Raw genomic sequence first — 21,108 nt, forward strand, 5'->3', positions numbered from 1 at the left:
AGAAAGACCAGAGGATGCACTTGCACTTCAGGGGGAATTAGAAGAGTCAGAGTAACAAATGAGCACATCTGCATCTTTGGCTCCTTTTCGGGGAGAATTAGAATTTCACTTTCACTGCACACAACATATAAAGTTGATTTTGCCCCAAGCAATTAAGCACAGAGGTCTGAGGCTCCCTTCCTTGCATAAGCTTCCATTATACTCAGCAGCAGGATAATCCAATATCTGCTGGAGGCAACTGAACTCTAAACTGAGCCTTCATTCAGACACAAATCATGACTTCAGCTTCCACACTTACCCTCCCTGTCCAATGACAGGTAGTATCTTCACATTTTGTTGTATGCTATCTCCATTTTTCTTTTTCGCATAGTACATTCCTTGCCATTCCTGAAAAAAAGAATTCAAGTGGAAGGAAGTTGAGATCAAACATGAAGAGAAGCTGTAGCTCCATACCTTCTTTCACTGAAAGCTGCCTCACAACACAAAACCAGGCAGGGTTGGTTAAACTGTGCTCAAACCCTCAAATTTCTCCCCTGTAAGTAACCTGCAGGTGACTGTGCTGCTGCCAACGCAGGACAACTTCCAGAGGAGCAGCCTGGGAATGCTGTGATGGCAACAGCTGAACTCAGGAGCTGTGGGAATTAGCTGCATTCTCTTCCCCATCCTAGAATAGCTGTTGGTGGTCTTTTTTAACAGATGCATATTTTGAGCTGGGCATTTACTAAATACCAAGTGATTAATGAATAATTAAATCCATCTTCTATGTTCACTTAACACAAACTGCTCAGGCCAATTGCTGTACTTCAGTTGAGCTCAACAAACTAGATCAGATCTTATGTATGTGAAAACACCCTCATGAGGCACACAATATGTATTTATTTATGTGAGACTGACAGATTTCTCAGTCAAGCTGGCCAGAACACAGGTACAGAGAGAATAGTTTTACATTTATGTGGATGGAGCCAGCAAATAAAGACTCCAGCCCACAGAGAACTGCATGGTGACAGGCTGTACAGGAAAAAAAAAAAACATTAAAGGCTTTTCTGAGGATCTGTCAGAGAAGAGAACTGTGAATAACAAACGGTGTAGTGAGCATAATGCCTTCTGTGAGCTGCTTGAGGAATACAAATGAAGATAAAACAAGCACCACAAAATTCAATGCTCTCATAATTAAAAGTATGCACATCAATAGTTTCCTGACAACCAGGATGAGGTAGAGATGAGTAATTGATCTCTAACCCAGGTAATAAACCCAGGATGTGCACAAAGGGGTGAAGTCATAAACTACAGATTGGATAATTCCCTCATTGAAAGCGTATCCTTTTCAAGGCAGGTTATTCACTAATGTGTTCTTCTTAGGCAACAGATCGATTTTTTAACTTGTGAATTTCTAAAACCTGTGAAACTGTGGCAGGAAATGTGTGAGGGAAAAGGTCAGTGCAATTCTGAGAAGCAGGAGGTCCAAGCCAAACTCCTGCTGGTAGGTGAAGTTCTCCCAGGGATGTCACTTAAACATATTTTAAGAACACCATATGCTCCCTCCCAGAGCCTCTGTCAGCAATCCAGCAGAGAGGAGCTATTCCCAAGATGTGCTGTCACTCAGGCCCATGGTTGTGTCTGCACTGGAGCCACACAAGCTCCATGGCCAGCTCCTGCTGTGGGGATGCTGGGATCAAACCAGAGCAAAGAGCAAACCCCAGAGTGCCATTCCTGACAGAGGGCATCAGAGCTGAGCTCCCAAACTCCATGGGGAAGGCAAGGCACACCTCTACCTCTATCCACAGTGAGGAACCCCCCAGCTCAGCCTCCCTTTTACACTGGGGCTTCCTGCACCACACAGCAAAGTTCAGCAAATGCTTGCAGAAAACAGAGCAAACCAAAATAAACACCATGGACACAGTCCCACAGAACTGCAGGCTGAGCTGGGAAGCTGCTGCCACAGACCTTTATCAAAACACCATAGACACAGTCCCACAGAACTGCAGGCTGAGCTGGGAAGGTGCTGCCACAGACCTTTATCACAGAGTGGGATTGCTCTCCCACCCCCTCTGCAAAGGCCTTGCCAACAGTTCCCAAAGGGGGAGAGGAATTGCATGGCTTGTCTGCTTCATCAGTAGGTGTTCATCTCACTGCAGCAAAAGCAAAACTAAAGCAGGCTGCAGAGATCAGAGGCACCAGGAATTCTAGTCAGAGTTGCACATTTCATCTTAATGGAAGCAATTTGAATCATGAAACAGAAGAATGAAGAAAAGTACAACTCTTTTTTTAACTCCTCAAGCATGGATGGATGAACACTTCAATAACATTGGCTTCTGGCAAATTACAGGCAGCTGAAGTAACAAAAAACTAACTTTCAGAGTTATGTTTTTTGCTAAGAGAAACAACATCCTGACCCAAGAATCCCTATGTACTTTCCAAATTCCAAGTTTTGAGTTTAACACCTATGAACTTTGTTTTACTATACTGAACTTGCTCACAGCACTATGCTTGTCAGCACAAGAGGTGAAATGCTGCAAGAGTCCATCTTCCTAAATTCCATTTAAAGATAAATTTCATGCAGCTTAGATTTTTCCAAATATAAAAACACTTGCTTTCTTATTATTTTTATTACTCGGTTAGTATAGCACCATATTTGTTCAAAACAAAAGTCAAACCTGTTGACAGGAGATTAACACAGCAGCAAAGAGTTTCCTTTTTTGATGTGATATAACCTACACTAATCTACTTTGCTGTAGCCAAAATATGGCCTATTGTAGTGAGAAGCAGTCTTCTAAATTTAGGATATAAAGAAATCCCAAGTCTGAAAACTACACACAGACCATGTCAGAATGATCCAGGTAACTCAGGTACCTCTGAAAATGCTGTAATATCTTGACACAAATGATTTCAAAACTTCAGGTATTTTAAAGGTTGTTCCTCACAGTTAACCTCTACTTGCAAATGATTCCTGTAATAATTTAATTGGCAATTCATTTTTATTTTAACATATAAATTTAAGGTTGTACAGATTACATATTATAAAATGTTCCAGAGGGAAACACAGAACACCTGCAAACAGAATATATCCACCTAAAACAGCTTAGGCTGCTAAGACAGACAGGTTTAAGTAGGCAGCATTTCATTAGCACTCACTGTTAAAGCCACACAGTCAGGAGTAAAATTAGTACAAGGAAGGAGATGAATTAGATTTAGATTTCTATCACTCATAGAGTAAAATATATTTCCATTATTAATGAATTTTTTATCAGCTCACTAAAATATTAAAAAAATTTATCACTTTATATCTTGAGAATTGATGGTGTGGATTTAAAGCCTGACACATCTAATGCATTTGAATTATAACTTAATAAATACTCCCTCCTAACATCAGTTTTGTATTGCACACATTTACTGAAATAACTTCAGTCAGGCAACAGAAGGGTGAAGCACCATAATCCAAATTACTGTCTGGGACCTCTTCCAACAGGCCAACACTGGTGGAGATGAGCGACACAATCTCCTTGAAATGCACCTGGAATCTGCACCCAGCTTTTGCCACTGGGGCTGTGCCAGCACCCTGACCCCCAGAGCAGGACTCACCACAACTCTGCGTTTGTGCTTTTAGATCCAGAGTGCCCTGACTCCCTTGGGCACCCCCCTGCCCTGTGCCAATGCTGTGCTGCCTCCCAGGACAGTGCCCCTGACCCTGGGCCATGGAGCATCGTCCAACACAGCCCTTCCCAAACCCCTTTGTGCAGCCTCCATCACCTGCTCCTGCAAGGCACTCTGTCATGTTCAATGTCATCAGGAACCAGCTCATCTCTGAGCAGTGAACCCTTCTAATGGAAATCCATTAGACAGCTCCCATGCCATTAGGGAATTAAACAGACTGGCAGCTGGCACTGCCAGTCACTTCCAAGTGATATTGCAAATGTCTCCTTGGTATTTTTACATTCTGAACTTGCAAATCAGCTTCCACATTTCATGGTGAAATTCTTCAATATGGTACTTTTCTCATTTACATAGCACCAGATAACATGTGCATCCATCTCATTTTTCTTCGGTACTCCCACACCATTTGCTATGAACAGCATAAATTATAAAGAAACACAGCAAGTCACTTATTTTTGTAAAACAAGTATCTCTACCAAGCAAGAAAAGAGAAAGAAGCCCTTAAAAATGATAAATTTTTTACTTCCTGTTCTTGTTTTAAGTTGCAAATGCTGTGTGTCTGTGAAGCTGCAAGTCACAATGCATTTCACTGTTGGACTACAATAATTTATACAGATAGCAAATAAAAGTGATTCAATTCCATTACTCACCTTTCCTATCTTTATGCAGGAATTAATAGTATCTAGGAAATCAGCTTTTTTTTCATTTATAGGCACTTCTGTTAATTCCTTTTCTATTAGTTCACCTATTTGATAGCCCATCATTGTTTCAAAAGCAGGATTGACGTACTGTGAGATAAAAAAAACAAAAACAAATACCCATTCAACAGAATACTTAAGAGAAGAGAATCCCTTGTTTTGCTTGCTTAACCAGGAGATCTCTTTCCCAGCCTGAAATAAATGTCTGCATGTACTATTCCTGAGAGAGATGCTCACATTTTTTCTTTGTGAAGCAAACCAGGAATTTCCATGCTAGAACAGTTGTGCAGAGTGTGTGCATGTCAGCAAAGAGAGGGAAATTACACAAACAGCTGAGTATCACATATCCACAGAGTTTAGACAGACAACATAAATTCCTGAAAAACTGGCTCTGTCAGTTCCCAAACCAATAAACCTCAAACCTACCTCAGTGTTCCTAAAAATCACCAACTGGATGTTGGAATACCATAGGAATATTATCCATATCTATTGGCAAATTCATCGTCTTATTCTGTGTCAGGGCCAGCCATCCCTATCCTCCTGTCCAGGCCAGGCCCAGCCAAGCAGAGTGGAAGCAGTGGGATTTAACAAAGCAGGTTTCTCCCTGAAGTGAATGTTGCATTTCACTGCAGTTTTTGGCCCTTGCCAACAAAGCTGAACACTGGTACCCAGAGCCCACCCCTTCCTGGCCTCTCAGTGCTGAGGTACAGGCACAGTCCTGGCACAGCAGCTTCTGAAAGACTTACAATATTTTACAATATTAAACTTACAACTTGTAATGTTTTCATGTGAGAGAAAGGAAAAGGAGCCACTCTACATCTAATGTTTCTCCTCTAAAAGGTCCATCCCAAAGGATCCCTTCCTTTCCCCCCTGTGCCTGCTGGAGCCGCAGGACTCCTGCAAGTGTCACTTCTCTCAAACCCAGGGGCTGTCAGCAGAGGGACAATGTTTGGTCTGCAAAAAAATGTATTTAAAACAACTTCAGGATGAGTTCTGTTATTTTTGTAAAAGGGATGAAGGAGGCACATCCTTCAATGAAGTTGCCATTGTCAAGATTTGGCTCAAGAAGGTACAATTTGTATGCATGTTATGATTCCCAGGGGCTTAGACTCAAGCTCTTTACTGATAATAAAATCACTTGTCACTGCTTCATGGCTAGGGATGGAACTAACTCCTTTAAAAAGATGATGGTTTTCAGAACTGCAAAACTAAGCACAATTTCTTTTCCCTGTTTGAAGAAATTTCTAAGGGAGGATTACATTTAAAAACAGCTGGCCCAAAAATTCTGATACATCAAACAGTATCAGATTTTAGAAAAAAAAAAAGTTCAATTATTTGAATAGAACATCCATTAGATTTTAAAGAGCATCAAATTAACATAAAATATTTTTGGAAAAGAGTGCACATAAGCCAGTGGCTGCATTCATTCTTGATACAGAGAAGCAATGAATAATAGAGATAAGGAGTCAATACAAAAAATAGAAACAAGAGAGTAAATTCTTATTCATTCAGAAACAACAATCTCCATTAGAATTTATTTGATTTATGCCAGACACTTTAAATGGAGAAAATTCTACTCTACAGCTAAAATCACTTCAATCTTTTAGAACCATTAAGTTAGATTAGATTCTTGTGCTGTAAGAAAGAGTAAGTGTAATCATAGACAAAATAAAACACAGAGGAATTTTTCTGTAGTTATGACTGGAACAAACCTGTATTACGTGGTCTTCACTTGTGATCTCAATGGCTTCTTGACTTTTCTCCAATGCTGTAAATAATGAATTACATGCCCTGGAGAAAAAAAGAAAAAGGCATCCAAAAATTTTATTCACTTTATTCTTCTTATATATGAAAATAAAATATTATAACTCCATACTGAATAATGTTGCAGTCTAACAATTAATGTATTTTCTTCAAGTAACTGACATTCTATAATTAACTATTGCAGATCAAAATAAATACTCTATTAAAGATCTGGCAAAATTGAAAATTCTTTGTTGATAATAATTTTGGTAAAATTACCTTAGCTTGAATTGTGCCTGCACCTGTCCAAATTCCAGCTGAATCAACTCATTGTAACAGGCCATTCTACTAGAATTTTCTACATATCTCTGCAAATAGAAGGTTAGAAATATTTCATTAATACACATTCCTGTCTGAGAGGATTTGAAGCTCTGATTTCTTTTGCTTGCTAAAGAACCAGAAAAGGAGCAGATATGCCAAAAATGAACATGCTGGGACAAGAGCAATGGGAGAAGATTATTTTTTGGTACTAGCAAAACTTTTCAAGTTACTGCATTTTGAAAAGGTGACAGATCCTCATGGCAATGAGGTTCAACCAACCTGTTTATTCTCTGTGATTGTCGGCAGGATCACTGTAATTTTTTTAAAATCTACTTTTAGCTTTCTTAAAATAACAATGAAAAAATTGTTATGTCTCAAGTAGTTAAAATTTGAAATTATTATGAGTTTCCAACTGCTAATATACCAAATTGTCTATACAGATGACAATAAAATTTTCTGTGAAATACACCTTTATTGACCTTGGGGTTTTTATCTCAATGATCTCAGTATTTTCACTTTTTAAAAACCATTTCATATTTACCAGGTATGAGCCTGAATGTTAAATCTTTGTTCACACTAAACTCCCACAGACATGGATATTTTGGGCAGGACAACTGATTATCACAGGTAAGCCACCACAATCTAAGCTGCTAAACAAAATTTTCTATGCTTTGCCATTAGCCCCATTTCCAAGGCTCTGAGCCATAAATAATTCAGAACCTGTGTTGAATTACTTATGTGCCCTCTGGAATGACTCTGTTCATATAAATGCCATTATCTTCAGGCTGTAGCATTTCCTGGATCAGGCCCATACTAGGAATAAGCAGATGGGTGCAAATGGAATGTGATGGAACAGCAAAAATCTGGAGAGCACGCAACCAAATATTTGGAATTGTGCTGTGAATCAGGCCCAACCTTGTTCTAGTGTCAGCTGAAGGCACTAAGGTGCCCATTTAACTGATGCACTAATTAGCACCTTTCCTGCTCAGCTGGAACAGTTGCCAAGGAACAGATTCAATGCAATTCTTCTCAGGTGCCTCCAAATGATAGCTAATAGCACTTGACAGTGTGTGAGGCCTGTGTACAATGGGAATTGGCATTTGACAGAAGAAATTTCCCACAGCACATTCTGTTGTTCACTGCAAGCTGCTCTCTGACTCTGCCACTAATCAATTTGTCAATGTCAACTTTTCAAGGGAAGGATCATGTATTTAATCTGAAATAAATGCTTGAAGTAGAGGAGTCTCAGTCCCACTCCTTACATCCCCAAGAGTGTCATGTCAACGCTCAGAATTGGGACACAGAAGAACGAGCAGCACAAAAAGAATCTACAGGTTGGATCACTGACACAAATGGTGACTGGCAGCCAAACTTCTGGAGAGCTTCTTGCATGACAATTCTGAAATGCCAGAGCAAGGCAGCCGAGCACAGCACATACCCTCGTGAAGCCAGCAGAGATCAGGGGCAAGATGGATGACTCCTCACGATCAGGGTGCCTTTGAAACAAGGAGGATAAATCAGAGATTTTGTAATTAACTCAGACCAAATTTCACAATCCATTCATCTACTTGTACCCCAGATGCCACACTGAGGCTAATACTGCTAGATCCTTATAGGATATAGGAATAAAACATATTTTTGTATTTTTTATAAGCTTTCATCTTTGGCATGGATAAGCCAAAATGTTATTTTCCCTTGTGCATGTAATGAGCTGCTTACATCAAAAAAACTCTAATGCTTCAAGGAAACCAATTATTGAGCTAGATAATTGGACTTTTTCTGTACTGGATCCTTGTTGTTTATGCTGGCATTAGTCAGCACCTGAAAGTCTGCACAGCCAAAGTTTTAAGAAATTACTTGTTATCTGAATGTACCAAATCTTAGATGGGCAACTCAAGGTGCCTGAATGAAGATGGATTTTCTGGTGTTGCCTACCCACTGCCTTCTAGTAATTCACATTTGGGACACATCATTCCCAAATGAAGTATCTGAATACTCTGGCTGTAACTGTTAAAAGAGCCTTCAACATACATGAATGTATGGCTGGAATCAGGAAGAAAAGCCATTATGGGAAGGGTCTGTCAATAAGCAGATTGAAGCTGGTCATGTTTAGCACATGGCACAATGGCTTTGATTTATGCAGGAAGTTTTGGATCTTGAAATGTTTAATTAGGGTCCTTTTTTTTTGGTAGAGATGGTAGTGTGTTTTTAATGGTAAATTTCAACAACTCAGAACTGCTTGTCAGAATTAATGTGTTCTGAGAAATGGCCATTCCCAAATTAAACTTGGAGGAAATTATCTTCCACTTATTTCATTTCATTAAATACACAGAATTTCTTTATTTTTTACTTTTACATTATTTTACAGGTAATGTTTTCAAAGGAGGGAGAAGGAAATAACCCATGCAGTACTTTACTGAGATGTCATAATCTCTTTTGCTTTTAAAACTGCTGTGGTCAGATAACACTTTGTACTGATCCAATTGTTCTATGTCACTTTTCACACTCAGCAGATCTCTGGTTTTCATATTGAAAGAATATTGAAATATTGAGATTATTCATATTGAAAGGCAGATTAAGAAAGGTTCAAAACACAGATCTGCAAGAGAGTTTTGTACAGGATGTTGCAGAAGTTGTTTGAAACATGCTCTGAAAGCCTGCAGTGATGGGGGGAGTGTGAGGAGGAACCCAAAACAAAACTCCAAGTGAGATTCTTGAGTTAAAAACCTAGAAATTAAAAAAAAACAATTTCTGTCCCAATCCTATGGTCAAGTATGGTAAAAACTATGGTACAGCACATTATTATTAGCACAGTAGGAAGATCTAATTCAGGATTTTTAATGTTAATGTTTTCCAGGTTAACTTTTACAATGGTAAGATTCACTGTTTTGATCACAGGGGAAAGGAAAGAGATGAGTATTTACCTTTGTACTACACAAATAATGACTGTGTTTTCTGAGGCTTTTGTTGTTCTGATAGACCTTCAAATAAAAAGCAAACCATTTAAATTCTTTTTAAGTTCACATTTCAGAAAACATGACTTTATAGAACCTTCAGACAGCACTTTTCTTAAAATATCTTTTTTAAATCATTTAACAACAAAACAAATGTCAAATCCTGAGCCTGCTGCTAAGAAAGGAGAATAAATGATATCTGAGACTCCATGAACATAGATTAATCTACAACTCAAGTACTCCCGGTGGGGGAATAGCAAAAAATATCCTCTCTGAAACAGCATTTAATGGACTTGTTTGAAGGGCTTGGCCTCACTCATTTAAAGTGCATTTTACTGAATTCCGGGGCAGATTGGTAAAAATGGAACACAGGGAACAGCACTGCTACCTAGTGTTGGCCTGACAAAGATCTCATCCACGTGTCTCAGCCCAGCACAGTCCCCAGGGCACACAGTGTGACCCTGGCACCCACCCACAGCCCTGCTCACGTTCCCAGGGCGATTTCACTGTGAAGCCTCTGGAGCAAGGCACTGCTGCCTGCCCAGGCTCTGTGGAGAGAGACTCAAATCCTTCCCTCCTTTTTTCACACTTCACAGCAGTTTCTAAAGTTACTTTTGGAATCTGTTTGCAATTTTGCTCTTCATAACGTACTTTCAAATGTTGTAGGTATGGAAATGTGCACGCCAAACATTGCCTGTTAGCACTGGGAGTTATTCAACAGGAAGTGACATTCCAAAAAAATTAGAACATTAATGAAGTGAATTAATTAATACAGGTGCTTGGTGGCATATGTTATCTTCACAGTTTATTTAGTGTGAAAACAAGGAACCAGGTATTTGAAAAAAAAACCCTAAACAACAAAATGAAACACAAAAAATATCCAGCAGCTCACTATGGCAACAAACTTGTACACTGTGGCTCCAAGCCAGATGGAGCTTCAGAGACCCTAGGACACAACCAAAAATGCTGCTGCTCTCAGATGTAAAACACTGAAGTAACAGTATTTGATGCTGCCAGTGCACACCTGTCTAAAACCAAAAAAAAAAAAACAACACTGCTCTATAGAGTTTATAAAAACATCATATAAAAGCAAAAAACCTGATGCTGTGTTAACTATATTGTTAAGCACTAATTACACTGAAACGGTGCTTACCTGCATAATGCTTCTGCATCAAAGTATCTGGAATGCCTATGGTCAATGATGATAATGTCATGGTGCTTATCTAGAAAACATTCCAGTGCAGACTGGGGTGTCCTGGCAAGGTTGCAGCGGAATCCAGCCTTGTCACACGCCCAGCGGAACCCGCTGCTCTGCTCGTCCTCCTCAGCAAACACCAAAAGTACCTGGGTGGGGCATCACAAACAAGCCTCACACTTACAGGGGATTCTGTGACCTTTTCCTCTTCTAAATATGGCTTTTAAAGCCACTTTTGAGGCTTAATCCATTGTTTTTAAGAGAATTGCTTTCTACAGACCACTGATTTTCTTATAGTTGTCTGTATACAGAGGTGTTTCGAGTGTGCAACAGTCTGCCCAAGCCACGGCATATCCACATGGGAAGAACAAGTTTTGGAACTGCCTCTCTTGTCATTACCTACAGAGAGAGCGCAGGCAATCAAGAGACAAGATGCCTGAGTGTACATGAGGGAGTGTACATGAACTGACAGTGAGTCCACTTATCTGAAACTGTCTCACATGCAGCCCTTTTCTTGGGGTTTATTTTTCTTGCCAGGATCATATTTCAGAAAAGGGAAAAAAAAAACCCAAACCAAACCCAACAACAACAACAAAACTCCACAGTTCATCTTATGTGATGATTATGTATTTAATGCTGCTTCAATGGCATGACAAAAAAATCTGCTTTCCTTTCCATCTCATCCTAATCCCCCAAAGTAGTGGATGCTGCCCACTCTGTGGGGTTTCTGGAACCTCTGGACAGGCTGGTCAAAAGGAACTCATGCCAGACTAAACTCATAATCAGTACCACTGTATATGGAGTATGTCCCTGTGTGACTCCTACACAAAGCCTGCCATGGGATTTATATGACAGAAGAAGATTATCATAGCTGAAATCCAGAACTGGAGGTCAGACCTGGGAGCCACTATTGGCTCTGCCCTAACTTGCCTTGTAATTGCCAGTAACTAATCTCTCTAAGCCTTTTCAAAATCAACAGAGAGCCTATAGACTAAAAGTATGATAAGGCCCAATTCCTTTAAAATGTATTTCCAGTTCTAGGATTTAATACAGCAAAGAAGATGAACAAACTCTGCTAAGGAAGCCTCACTGATGCAATTGTGCTTTGTGTCAGGATAATGTTTGCAGAAGAAAACTACTCTTGCCTGAAAGAATACAGCATGGCAGACTATAGATCTGTGCTGATTTTGGGGATGGCTCAGCACATGCAGCCTGTTGGGAGGGATGGGTACCTAAGCCAGCATTTGGTCTGCTGTCCCAAGACACCAATCTTTCAGAAGCTGAATCAAACCACACTCAGATATGTTTTGGTCAGGCAAAGTGAAGCAAGTGTGACTCACATCACATCACATCACATCACATCCCACTGCTGTTTATCTTCTGTGTGATTTTAGGAACTCCAGTGCTGCTACACTTTGGACCAGGCTGGTGAAATGTACACCAGTAAATCTTAACATTCCCATGTACTGCATATTTTTGTTAGAATGAAGGATTTTGCACACATTCAGTTCAGGCTCCTTTTATAGCAACCTGCAAAACTGTTTGCAAAAAACATGTCGTAGTTTGGGCTGTGTTTAGTGAAGTTAATCTATAACACTCCTTAAGAGGGGGAGAATGGATTTCAACAACAGCACAGAAAACAGGACATCTGAGTTGTATGACTGACTCTGGCAAGAATGTGATGTTGCCTTCCTTCTCCTTCCCTCACACCTGCCAGATATATTACCAGGATAAATCAGCAGCATTTCAGAGTGGTCTGTGACTGTACAAAAGTGATACAATCACTAAAAACAATACAGGTGGCAGAAATACTCAAGGACTATTCTGATTTTGGGGAACAGCTGGATGAAGATGTCCTAAGATCTGATTTTTGATGATATTACTGTTCCGACAATGGCTTGAGAAGAAGATGTTAAACTGCAGTTCTTAAGACAGAGATTTTCAAATTATTAGGTCCACATAATAATGCCTCTACTGAGGAGTTTTGCAATTCCTGACAGAGGAACATCTTGGGTGATTAATGATTCAGTATGCCTTGGGTTATGGGAGAATTTCCACAGGAACTCCAAAGGAATCACAGATCTCTAAACCTCATGTCCATCCCAGGCAAAGTAAGGGGACAAATGACATAAACCATTTATTAATAAAGGGATTAAAGATGATTAATTATTGTCATTCAGTAATGAAAAATTAAAAAAACATATTTTGCCAAGCTCACTTCATATTCTTTTGTAATGATATTGCAAGTTTGGTTGGCTTGGTACCAGTTTGATGAGATTGTGATTAAGAATTTTACTACCAGTAAAATACAAAATGAGGCACAAACTAAATGATTACAAGGTAACTGATAGCAGAAAAAATAGATAGCTCCATTTTTATGAGCTGAGAGATGGTTGAAGAAAACAGGCAGAGGTTTTAGGGTATCACATAGATAGAATGCCATTATAACAATCTGTTGTGTGCACATTATCTCTTGAGCAAAATACTCTGTGAAGATCTCTATAATCCAAGAAGTTCCAGTCATAAATATTAACATCTGTGATACTTTAGAAATCAAGACTTCAGTTTGAACTGCTGTGTTACCTGAAGTTGATCTTGATGAAGTCTCATAGGGCCAAACTGCACATCTGTTACTGGTGCCTAGAAGAAAGAAGAAGGGAACTCATTAATGAATAATACCTAAGGAAGAAGAAAAATGATTTCTGTTATCTCTCTCCTCCGTGGGAAGGAGGGCAACGACCACAACTGCTTCTCTTTTATATCATTAATCAAACTTCAACATTAATGACTCCTCAACTGGTATAAGACTACTTCTAAAGGATTTAAACACATAAATACAGAGGGACACTCAAATAGGATTAGAGTGTTTGGTTTGGTTCTTTGAGAATTCCCACCAGGCAAGCATCAGCACTTTCAATGTACTTAAATATTTTTTACCTCTTGTCCCAGAAATAAAAAGCTAAAAAGCAGGAATAACAACGTTCCCCATGCAAGATAGGAAACAAAGTCCAACCATTGGTCCTTGGAGTCACATGGACTCTTCAAAAGCAACTGGAGTTAAGAAATCAGAAGAAAATAATCTTTGGCAATGCAGTAAATGTAAGGTATCTCTGAACTGAAACATTAAAAGAAAAGGGCTGTTGAGCACAAAGGTGGCATTTTTACATTGTTCTTTTTCAAAATTAAAACCCACTCAAAGATCAGATTTATTGCTTTGCAACCTATAATTTTTCCAGTAAGTAGTTTCAAAGAATCATCAGCACATCCCACAGAAAAATCTTTTAGAACTGTACACTCCACTCTTTCCATGACCTTAATGCTCCATTGCTCAGCCCTAAGGGTATGTAATTTGTGTTTTTATTTATTTATCAACTTGGAAGTCATCACTGCAATATTAAATAAGCAACAAACACAAGTCAAGGCAAAATGGCAACACAGTGCCTACAAAAGCATGCCAGGAACCAGTGTTTGCTTCTCTTGCTTAAGTGGGTCTTTAAGAGATGATACTAAAATGACATGGAGGGGTTTCAGATTTATTCAGCCATTGGGGTCAGATTGGCTTAGTTTAAATACACTCCAGTCATTTCTTTTTTTCTGATCTTGAGACCAAAAATCTCTCTTCAGTTGGAAAACTCAAGCTGCTTTACTCTCCCCTGTCGTACACCATCCAATTATTCAAAATCTGCACTACGAAACAGCAAAGACTTTTGCTGGTAGCACACATGACAGGGGGGAATCCAGCTCTCTGCATCAGTGTTACTGGGTTTGCAGTCCTGAATCAGTAGGATCAGCAGAAGTGCCTGAAAGCCATGGAGAAAACATCTCACTTGAGTAAAAGACACCTAAAAGATGCCTTTTTACAGTTACTTCTCTGTCCAGAGCTGCACTTCAAACCTGGACTTTTTGTACACTCCACCTGGCAGCATAAAACAGTGAGTGTTCCATGTCACCGGGCAATGGCCTGAGCTGGAGGGCTCAGATCCAGAGCTGAACCTCACTGGCAGCTAGGGGGATGCAGAACCCCACCCACGACTCCAGTGTACCCTTGGACCATCAGTCCAGGCCCAAGGGGAATTCTAACAAATGAGATAAACACAGTATTGCCCGTTACTGCTTTTCAGATGCTCCTTTCTTCTAAGAAGCTTGTGAACAAATAGTAATTGAAGTACTTTAAGGACTGAGCCTGAAAACCACTTTTCTGGCAGAAATCTGTGGCTATTGCTGCAATGAAAATACCTGTCTATGCACCATTTACGCCTAAGTCACAAGAAGTGACCAGATGAGATAACCTGGCTTGTTACACATTAACTTGCTGTCCTGAGTGGAATCAAAGCCCTGGTCTGCATCTCAGCTGGAAAATTTTGGTGAACTCCAGTTAATTCTTAATCCTGTTGAAATCTGCTCAAACAACTTGATTAATCATTTAAACTTTTTGTGTGCTGCAGGTAGCACTGAGAAGTAACATGCCAATTAAGGATTGTGTCAAAAATCAAGGCTTCAGCAAGGATTAGCAGAAACTCTCAACTATTGCTGAACTAAATGAGCTTTTAAAATACCTCTAATGCTGCAAACTTATAACAAAATCAAACACAGCCAAAGCTCACACGTGTAGTACTGCACAAACACATCTTTATTCACTCACACTTTCTTCTACTTCTTCCATGGAATTTCTTCCCTAGTGGAAGAGCCTGAGTACATTTTCAGATTGGCAGACACGACTCAGGCATGTGCCAGCCTTCCAGGCAGGCACAGATTGGGAAGAGTGTCTGGGAAGGCAGAGGTGGGACTGGCTGTGGGTTCCTGGAGCTGGCTGTGATGAGCTGGCTCTGCTGCCACAGCGCCGCTGACGCAGAGCCCGTCAGTGCCGCGCGTGCGGCGCCTCCAACACTCACAGCACCTGCAGCCCTCTCACACCCTCCGACCCCTCAACTGCTGCTGGTAGCACTCACTGCCCCTCAAATTTGCCCTCCTTATTTGAACACTGAATTTTTTTGTCCTGTGGAACCCCAGCCTTGCCTCTGGCACAAAGTGGGATTCAGCCCAAGGCAATAGCAGGAGCTGTAAGTGACTGACAGCTGTCAGCAGGGAAGGTCATCCCCTGACTGCTGTGAGCAGCTCAACACTCGGAAATGATCTCTGTGTTGTAGCAGCTGCACTGCAAACACTGAAACTGCTGATAGAAATAGTCCATGTTTCCAACGCCCTGAGAAAAGTGAATGTTGGGTAAATAAAAACAAGTGAAATAAGCTTTAAAAACACAGACCTACACAACTGTGGCTGATCTGATTAAAGTACAACAAAGTCAGCCCTGACCCGATGTAACCTGCTAAAGTACTTCTTTCTATGAGTCATTCTTCATATTTTACCAGAACACAACCTGCAGGAATAGTCTGTTCATCACTGCTGGATTGTTTTTTCTTTCTTCCTACTGCTGGAGAAACTTCAGATGCTCAATGAATAAATGCAGAAAGGAATAAAGGGTGGACATAAAGGCAGCTTGATTCACACGCTCCCTTTGGTGATAAACTGCCTGGCTGGTGACAGGGACAGATCTATGCAGCCCGTGGGTGTCCTGTTTGCTAGAAGTGGTGTATCCTGGCATTCTCCAAAATATCTCTTACCATTATCCATTGAGGAGGAGAGCACACCTAACATTTTGGGCAGAATTAGCTCCCAAAAGATCCTTTGGCTATTAACCTTCATGCAACACTCCTGCTATGGAGGTGCAAATGCATTTCCTTTCTGGAGGCTGATTTTCTTACAAGATCTCTTTGCTGAAGCTTTTTTTGGGATGCTTTAAAGCAGAGCCCTGTGCAGCAACACTCAGCACTGCCCACCCGTGGGAGGGGCTGCTGGTGCCTGGAGGAGCAGGAATGCTCCCCTGACACCCACAGCGCTCCATCCCTTCCCTTCTGCCACGGCAGGAGCTGTGCCAGTGCCAGGAGAGGCTCCTGCTCTGCCCATTCCCTGCACAGCCTGGCAGTACATCCCCCAAGGGCAGCTGGCAGCACTTCTGCTCCTCTGCCAGGTGAGCACTGCTGCCCTTTTCTGCAGCTCACTGCAACAAAAAGGTGCCATCAACTTCTGCTGAATGGATTGCAGATGGGAGCTGCTGCTGGAGGGCAACATCTGCATTCAGTGGGCAGACAGTCAGAACCTCTGACTCACTGTAATATATGACAAATAACTACAGTGATTAGACACACGACTTCACTGTTAGTCCTACTGGAATACAGCCAGCAAAATTCATCATTTTCCTCAGATCAATGTTTTAAGGTATCATCAAAATTTTTTATCTGATTTTAAAACACATACTTATATTTTCTACATATACTAGGTACATGATATGAATCTGCATGAGTTGACTCATCACATAAGAATTAACAGTCTTGATTATCAAGATATGCTGGAAGCCACAGGACTGTTAATATTAACTTAAATTTTGTAATTCTAAGAAAACCAGAGATGCATTTTACAAAGGAGAAAACTCCTTTCTCTTAATCCACCATTTTAGGCATAGATTTATCACCCCAGAAAACAAAGGCTCAAATGAACTCAAATGATAGACTTATACAATTCCCTAAACTTTTATTGATTCAGGTTCTATTTGCTGCAAAGAATTGAAATCTGCATGAGAATATACTTCCTCAGAAATCTTAGCCAAATCTTCCTGGATGCTGAAAGCTGGGAAATAGACAATTTCCCACAAAGTGGCATGACAAGGTGCAGGATCTTGTCCAGCCAGGTCATGCCAGCATGGTTCCTCTTTCTCAACAGGGAAAGGTGTTGGGACTTGTTGCAGCTCATACTTCTGGGCAAGAAAGTCTCCATGTTCAGGATCAAGTTTTCACAATTCACATTTTTCTTTGCTTATCATAACATTCATCACTTTTTGAAGTATATGAACACGAATCCAATCCATGTTCATTTACCTACTCCTTTCTCCAACAAAATGAACATCTGTAGATGACTTAAGACTCAGCTTCCTATTTTCCATGTGCTTTCTGCTGTACACTGAACATCACTGTCCATGTCTTCCTTGCACACTTTGACAGCACTCTTTTGTTACCAACTCAGCATCAGTGCAAGTAACATAAAAAGCTGTCCAAGCAGATCTTCCTAACAGGCACAGCATAAAATTAATTTTATAGTTCACAGACTGAATTCCAACCTGGTTAGCAAATCCAGTGAAATCCAGAGCAATTCAAATACAATGAAAATATACTGGATTTACTTCAGTGTAAATGGAGTGGGAGTCTGGCCCTGTGCAGCTCTTTCTTTTGTTGTTTGGAGGCCACAACAGTTTGAATAAAGAATAAAGAGAACAAAGTGTCCAAGGTTTCTGCCTTCGCTCAACAGACTCAAGGACAAAGGTAAACTTGGCCTTCAAAGACCCTGTGCTGTACAGTCAGTTTATTCTTTGCTGAAATACAAAGACATGAGTTCTGTAAAGTGATTAAAATTTACCAAAACTGCTCTTCAACCTGGATGAAACCAGTTATTCCAGTTCTTGATATTTTTTCCTATTTCTGCTTCATAAAAGATGTAGAAAAATGTCACAGACTCTGAACTCATAATGTTGCATCCTGACTCAGTGCTTTGATAAAATCTAGCATTTAGATTAATCTAAATCGTGTTTTCACTGATGCATCTCTCTCAACAAACGAATACAGATTTCTATCTGTATCACAAGGCCTGCAGATCACTCAATGTTTTGTTCTGGCATAATTTTTCTTTTATCTATTTCCTGGTTTAAATTGATTCCTAGAAAAATTATCTACAATGCTGCCATGTAACAATACAGCAGACAGTAAGTAATGGGTAACACACCCTCTGTTTTCTTAATCTTAAGTTTTAGTACTGTTTTTGGATGCATTTTACATAAATGAGCTCTTGAGAGCCCAACTCTGGCCTTCAATTCACATCATTAGCAACACACAATTTTGACAGCTTGCAGTTTTTGTGAGGAGAAAAGCTTTATTGAGTGTAATTAGTTGCCAGAGCTCTCACATCAGGATGCTGGCCCTTCTCTGGGCATGTAACCAGCCACAAGACCCAATTTCTTATTCCCAATGAACTGGCAACACCTTTCCCCTCCCAAAATCCAGCAGCTCTTCCATTACTCAGCCTGGGGGCAATTTTTGTGTTAACCCAGGTCCTGAGGAAGCTTCACAGGAAATTTACAGCCTGGTGGGACTGGGACTGCTTTACGAGAGCACCATCCAAGCTCCACCAGGGCTCTCCCTGGCACAGCTGATTTTTGGCTTATGTTCAGCTTGCCAACATGCCAACCACTATTATATATGTTTGTTTGTTTGTGTTCTGGGCCTGGTTGCCCACTGCATTTCCTCAGTGCCACGAGTGAAGCCAAGTTAGAACTGAACTGCAGCAATGCTGTTGTGAAATCACACTTGCTGCCTTTTTGCACACTTCAGACATAATCAAGAATTCCCATTTTCTACTGTTTATAAATTCTCCCCTTATGCTTTACAGGAAACTTTGGATATCAAACTGCAAGCGTAGCACATGCAGAAGTGAATCATTCTGTTTGGCTGGGAATAATTAACAATGCTGTCCCAAAGTGACTCGGATTCTCATCTGCACTGTGGTGGGGCCTGCACGGCCTCAGGCCCAGAGCAGGGGCCCTCTGTGGTCACGTTGTACAGTGACAGCAGAAAAAGCCAGCCAGCAGTGCCTGCCACTGGAAAAGGGCTGAACTTTTACACAGAACAGCCTGACAAACTGGGGGATGTTTTCAGGTCCTGATATGGTATTGAAATGATAAAATAAATGCTATTATCACTCACGCCTATGGAACAGATCTTCAGCCTTGAAAAGGGAGGTTGCTGGTTTCATTTTGACATTCAAAGGAACTGAGGCACTGAGAGAGAAACAACTCCATCTTCCCTTGTGCTGAGCCCTGGCATCCCTGGGCAGGGTGTGCAGTGCCCCTCCTTGCTGGCCAACTGGTCATACTGGGACCATACTGATACCTGGGAAACACCACTTATTTCTGAAATTCAAAACTGTGTTGGTGATAACTCAAACAAACTGTATCACATCTTGGTAATCACAGCAGTACTGTAGGTTTCTAAGCTAAGCAGATACAACTCCTGCAAAGCAACTCTGCAAATCTCACACTACACACTTACACAAGAGTGCTCACTGCCAATGAATCACACAGCAAAAAGGGATGGAATACATCATCCAAGTCAGAAAAAGAGAGCCATTTACTCATTAATTCACATTGACTTTTCTGTCCAGTGAGAACAAAGTTGAATGGAAACCAGTCCTCATATAAAATCCAGCAAGTTATATTTGCTCCAGCATCTACCTGATTCAGACCCCTTTTAGACCTGCATTTTATGCACAAGTACACTGGGCTTGAAATTTCATCTATTTGTCTGAGAAAAAAAGTGAATCATACACTCCACAACAACAAGTGTGAATAACCTTAACATTGGTCTGTGCTTCATGGTTGTCATTTTGCCAAACCCTACTCTGACCAACCAGCCCAGAATTTAAAGCGCCCTAAGTCTTCATAATCTCAAGATTTGAGATGGTTCACTGGGGTCTTCATTAAGGTCCCACTTTATGACTGAAAGTGCTGGCAAGAACTTCTCCATTCAGGCCAAAAATGCACAGAGCTCTGTCTGGAGGCTGTGAGGTCTCCCCATATTGAATCCCTGGGCTGCTCACTGAACTGCAGTCAAGTATTTCTGTGTGGTGAGGGCATGCTGTGGAGCATCTGTAGTTATATCCTGCACTAAGAGAAAACCAGCTTAAATGATCTGGCCTCTACTTTAGAAGAATTTTCTAAACCCTATAATAATGGTTTTCTATACATAGGTTGCAGAAATTGATGCCTTTATCAATGCAAAAAAAAAAAAAAAAAGTAGTATGAAGATTTTCAGCTGTTCAAACAGGAACAGAATGTGCAACATGCAGAAACTGAATTGCTTCAGATGAAGCAAAAAGAAAGAGGTCATATTTAAGGCACTAGCACCTAATTCCATGTTTTATTAGTTTCTGACAAAATTCAAGGGTCAGCTACAACACCCTGCACTGCAGAGCAAATGTCCTGCCGAGTCAGGCACCCCTGGCACTCTGGGCTTACACGAGGGGAGGGTGGGATTGCTCTGTGAGATGGAGCCTCATGGGCATCGGGACAGCACATCTGGGTGGGTATTGCACCTTGCTGAGTTTCAGCAGCTCTTCCCTTGTACTCCAGCAGCCCTGAGACTCCTCTGATTTCCCCTTTGCAACCAGGACCAGCCATGCTGTGTCTCACAAAATGCTTTAATGGCAGCCACATAAAAACAATGTGCCTAGCAACTCCCAGAAGGCTGAGAGTCTCCTTTCCTCTCCCCTCTTCCCCTCAGCTGACACAGGCCTGGTTATTCCACTGGCTGGGAGAGCTGTAACTGAGCTCTGGGGACCAGCTCACGCCTCCTACACCAGCATTTTACAAAAGTTTCACTGTGCTGTCCTCTCTCATCTGCTGGCAGCAGTAACTTTTACCCAGGTGCAAAGGCTGGCCAAGTCA

At 40.8% G+C, this 21,108-nt stretch overlaps 1 protein-coding gene across 1 annotated transcript in view; it reads right to left on the minus strand.

Annotated features, from left to right (window-relative positions):
• Window positions 1-21,108, minus strand: part of PDE8A (phosphodiesterase 8A) — a 117,764-nt gene that overhangs the window by 23,128 nt on the left and 73,528 nt on the right. Inside the window, exons 2-9 of the mRNA XM_054272466.1 lie at window positions 13,146-13,202; window positions 10,521-10,711; window positions 9,338-9,394; window positions 7,852-7,909; window positions 6,372-6,460; window positions 6,062-6,140; window positions 4,302-4,439; window positions 299-387 (exon numbers count right to left, since the gene is read on the minus strand). Coding sequence (XP_054128441.1) covers window positions 299-387; window positions 4,302-4,439; window positions 6,062-6,140; window positions 6,372-6,460; window positions 7,852-7,909; window positions 9,338-9,394; window positions 10,521-10,711; window positions 13,146-13,202 — 758 coding nt within the window. The remainder of the gene's footprint in view (window positions 1-298; window positions 388-4,301; window positions 4,440-6,061; window positions 6,141-6,371; window positions 6,461-7,851; window positions 7,910-9,337; window positions 9,395-10,520; window positions 10,712-13,145; window positions 13,203-21,108) is intronic.

This window comes from Melozone crissalis, unplaced genomic scaffold (assembly GCF_028551555.1).
Source record: "Melozone crissalis strain CALT ecotype California unplaced genomic scaffold, PUWL_Pcris_2 ptg000014l_1, whole genome shotgun sequence".
Taxonomy (NCBI): domain Eukaryota; kingdom Metazoa; phylum Chordata; class Aves; order Passeriformes; family Passerellidae; genus Melozone; species Melozone crissalis.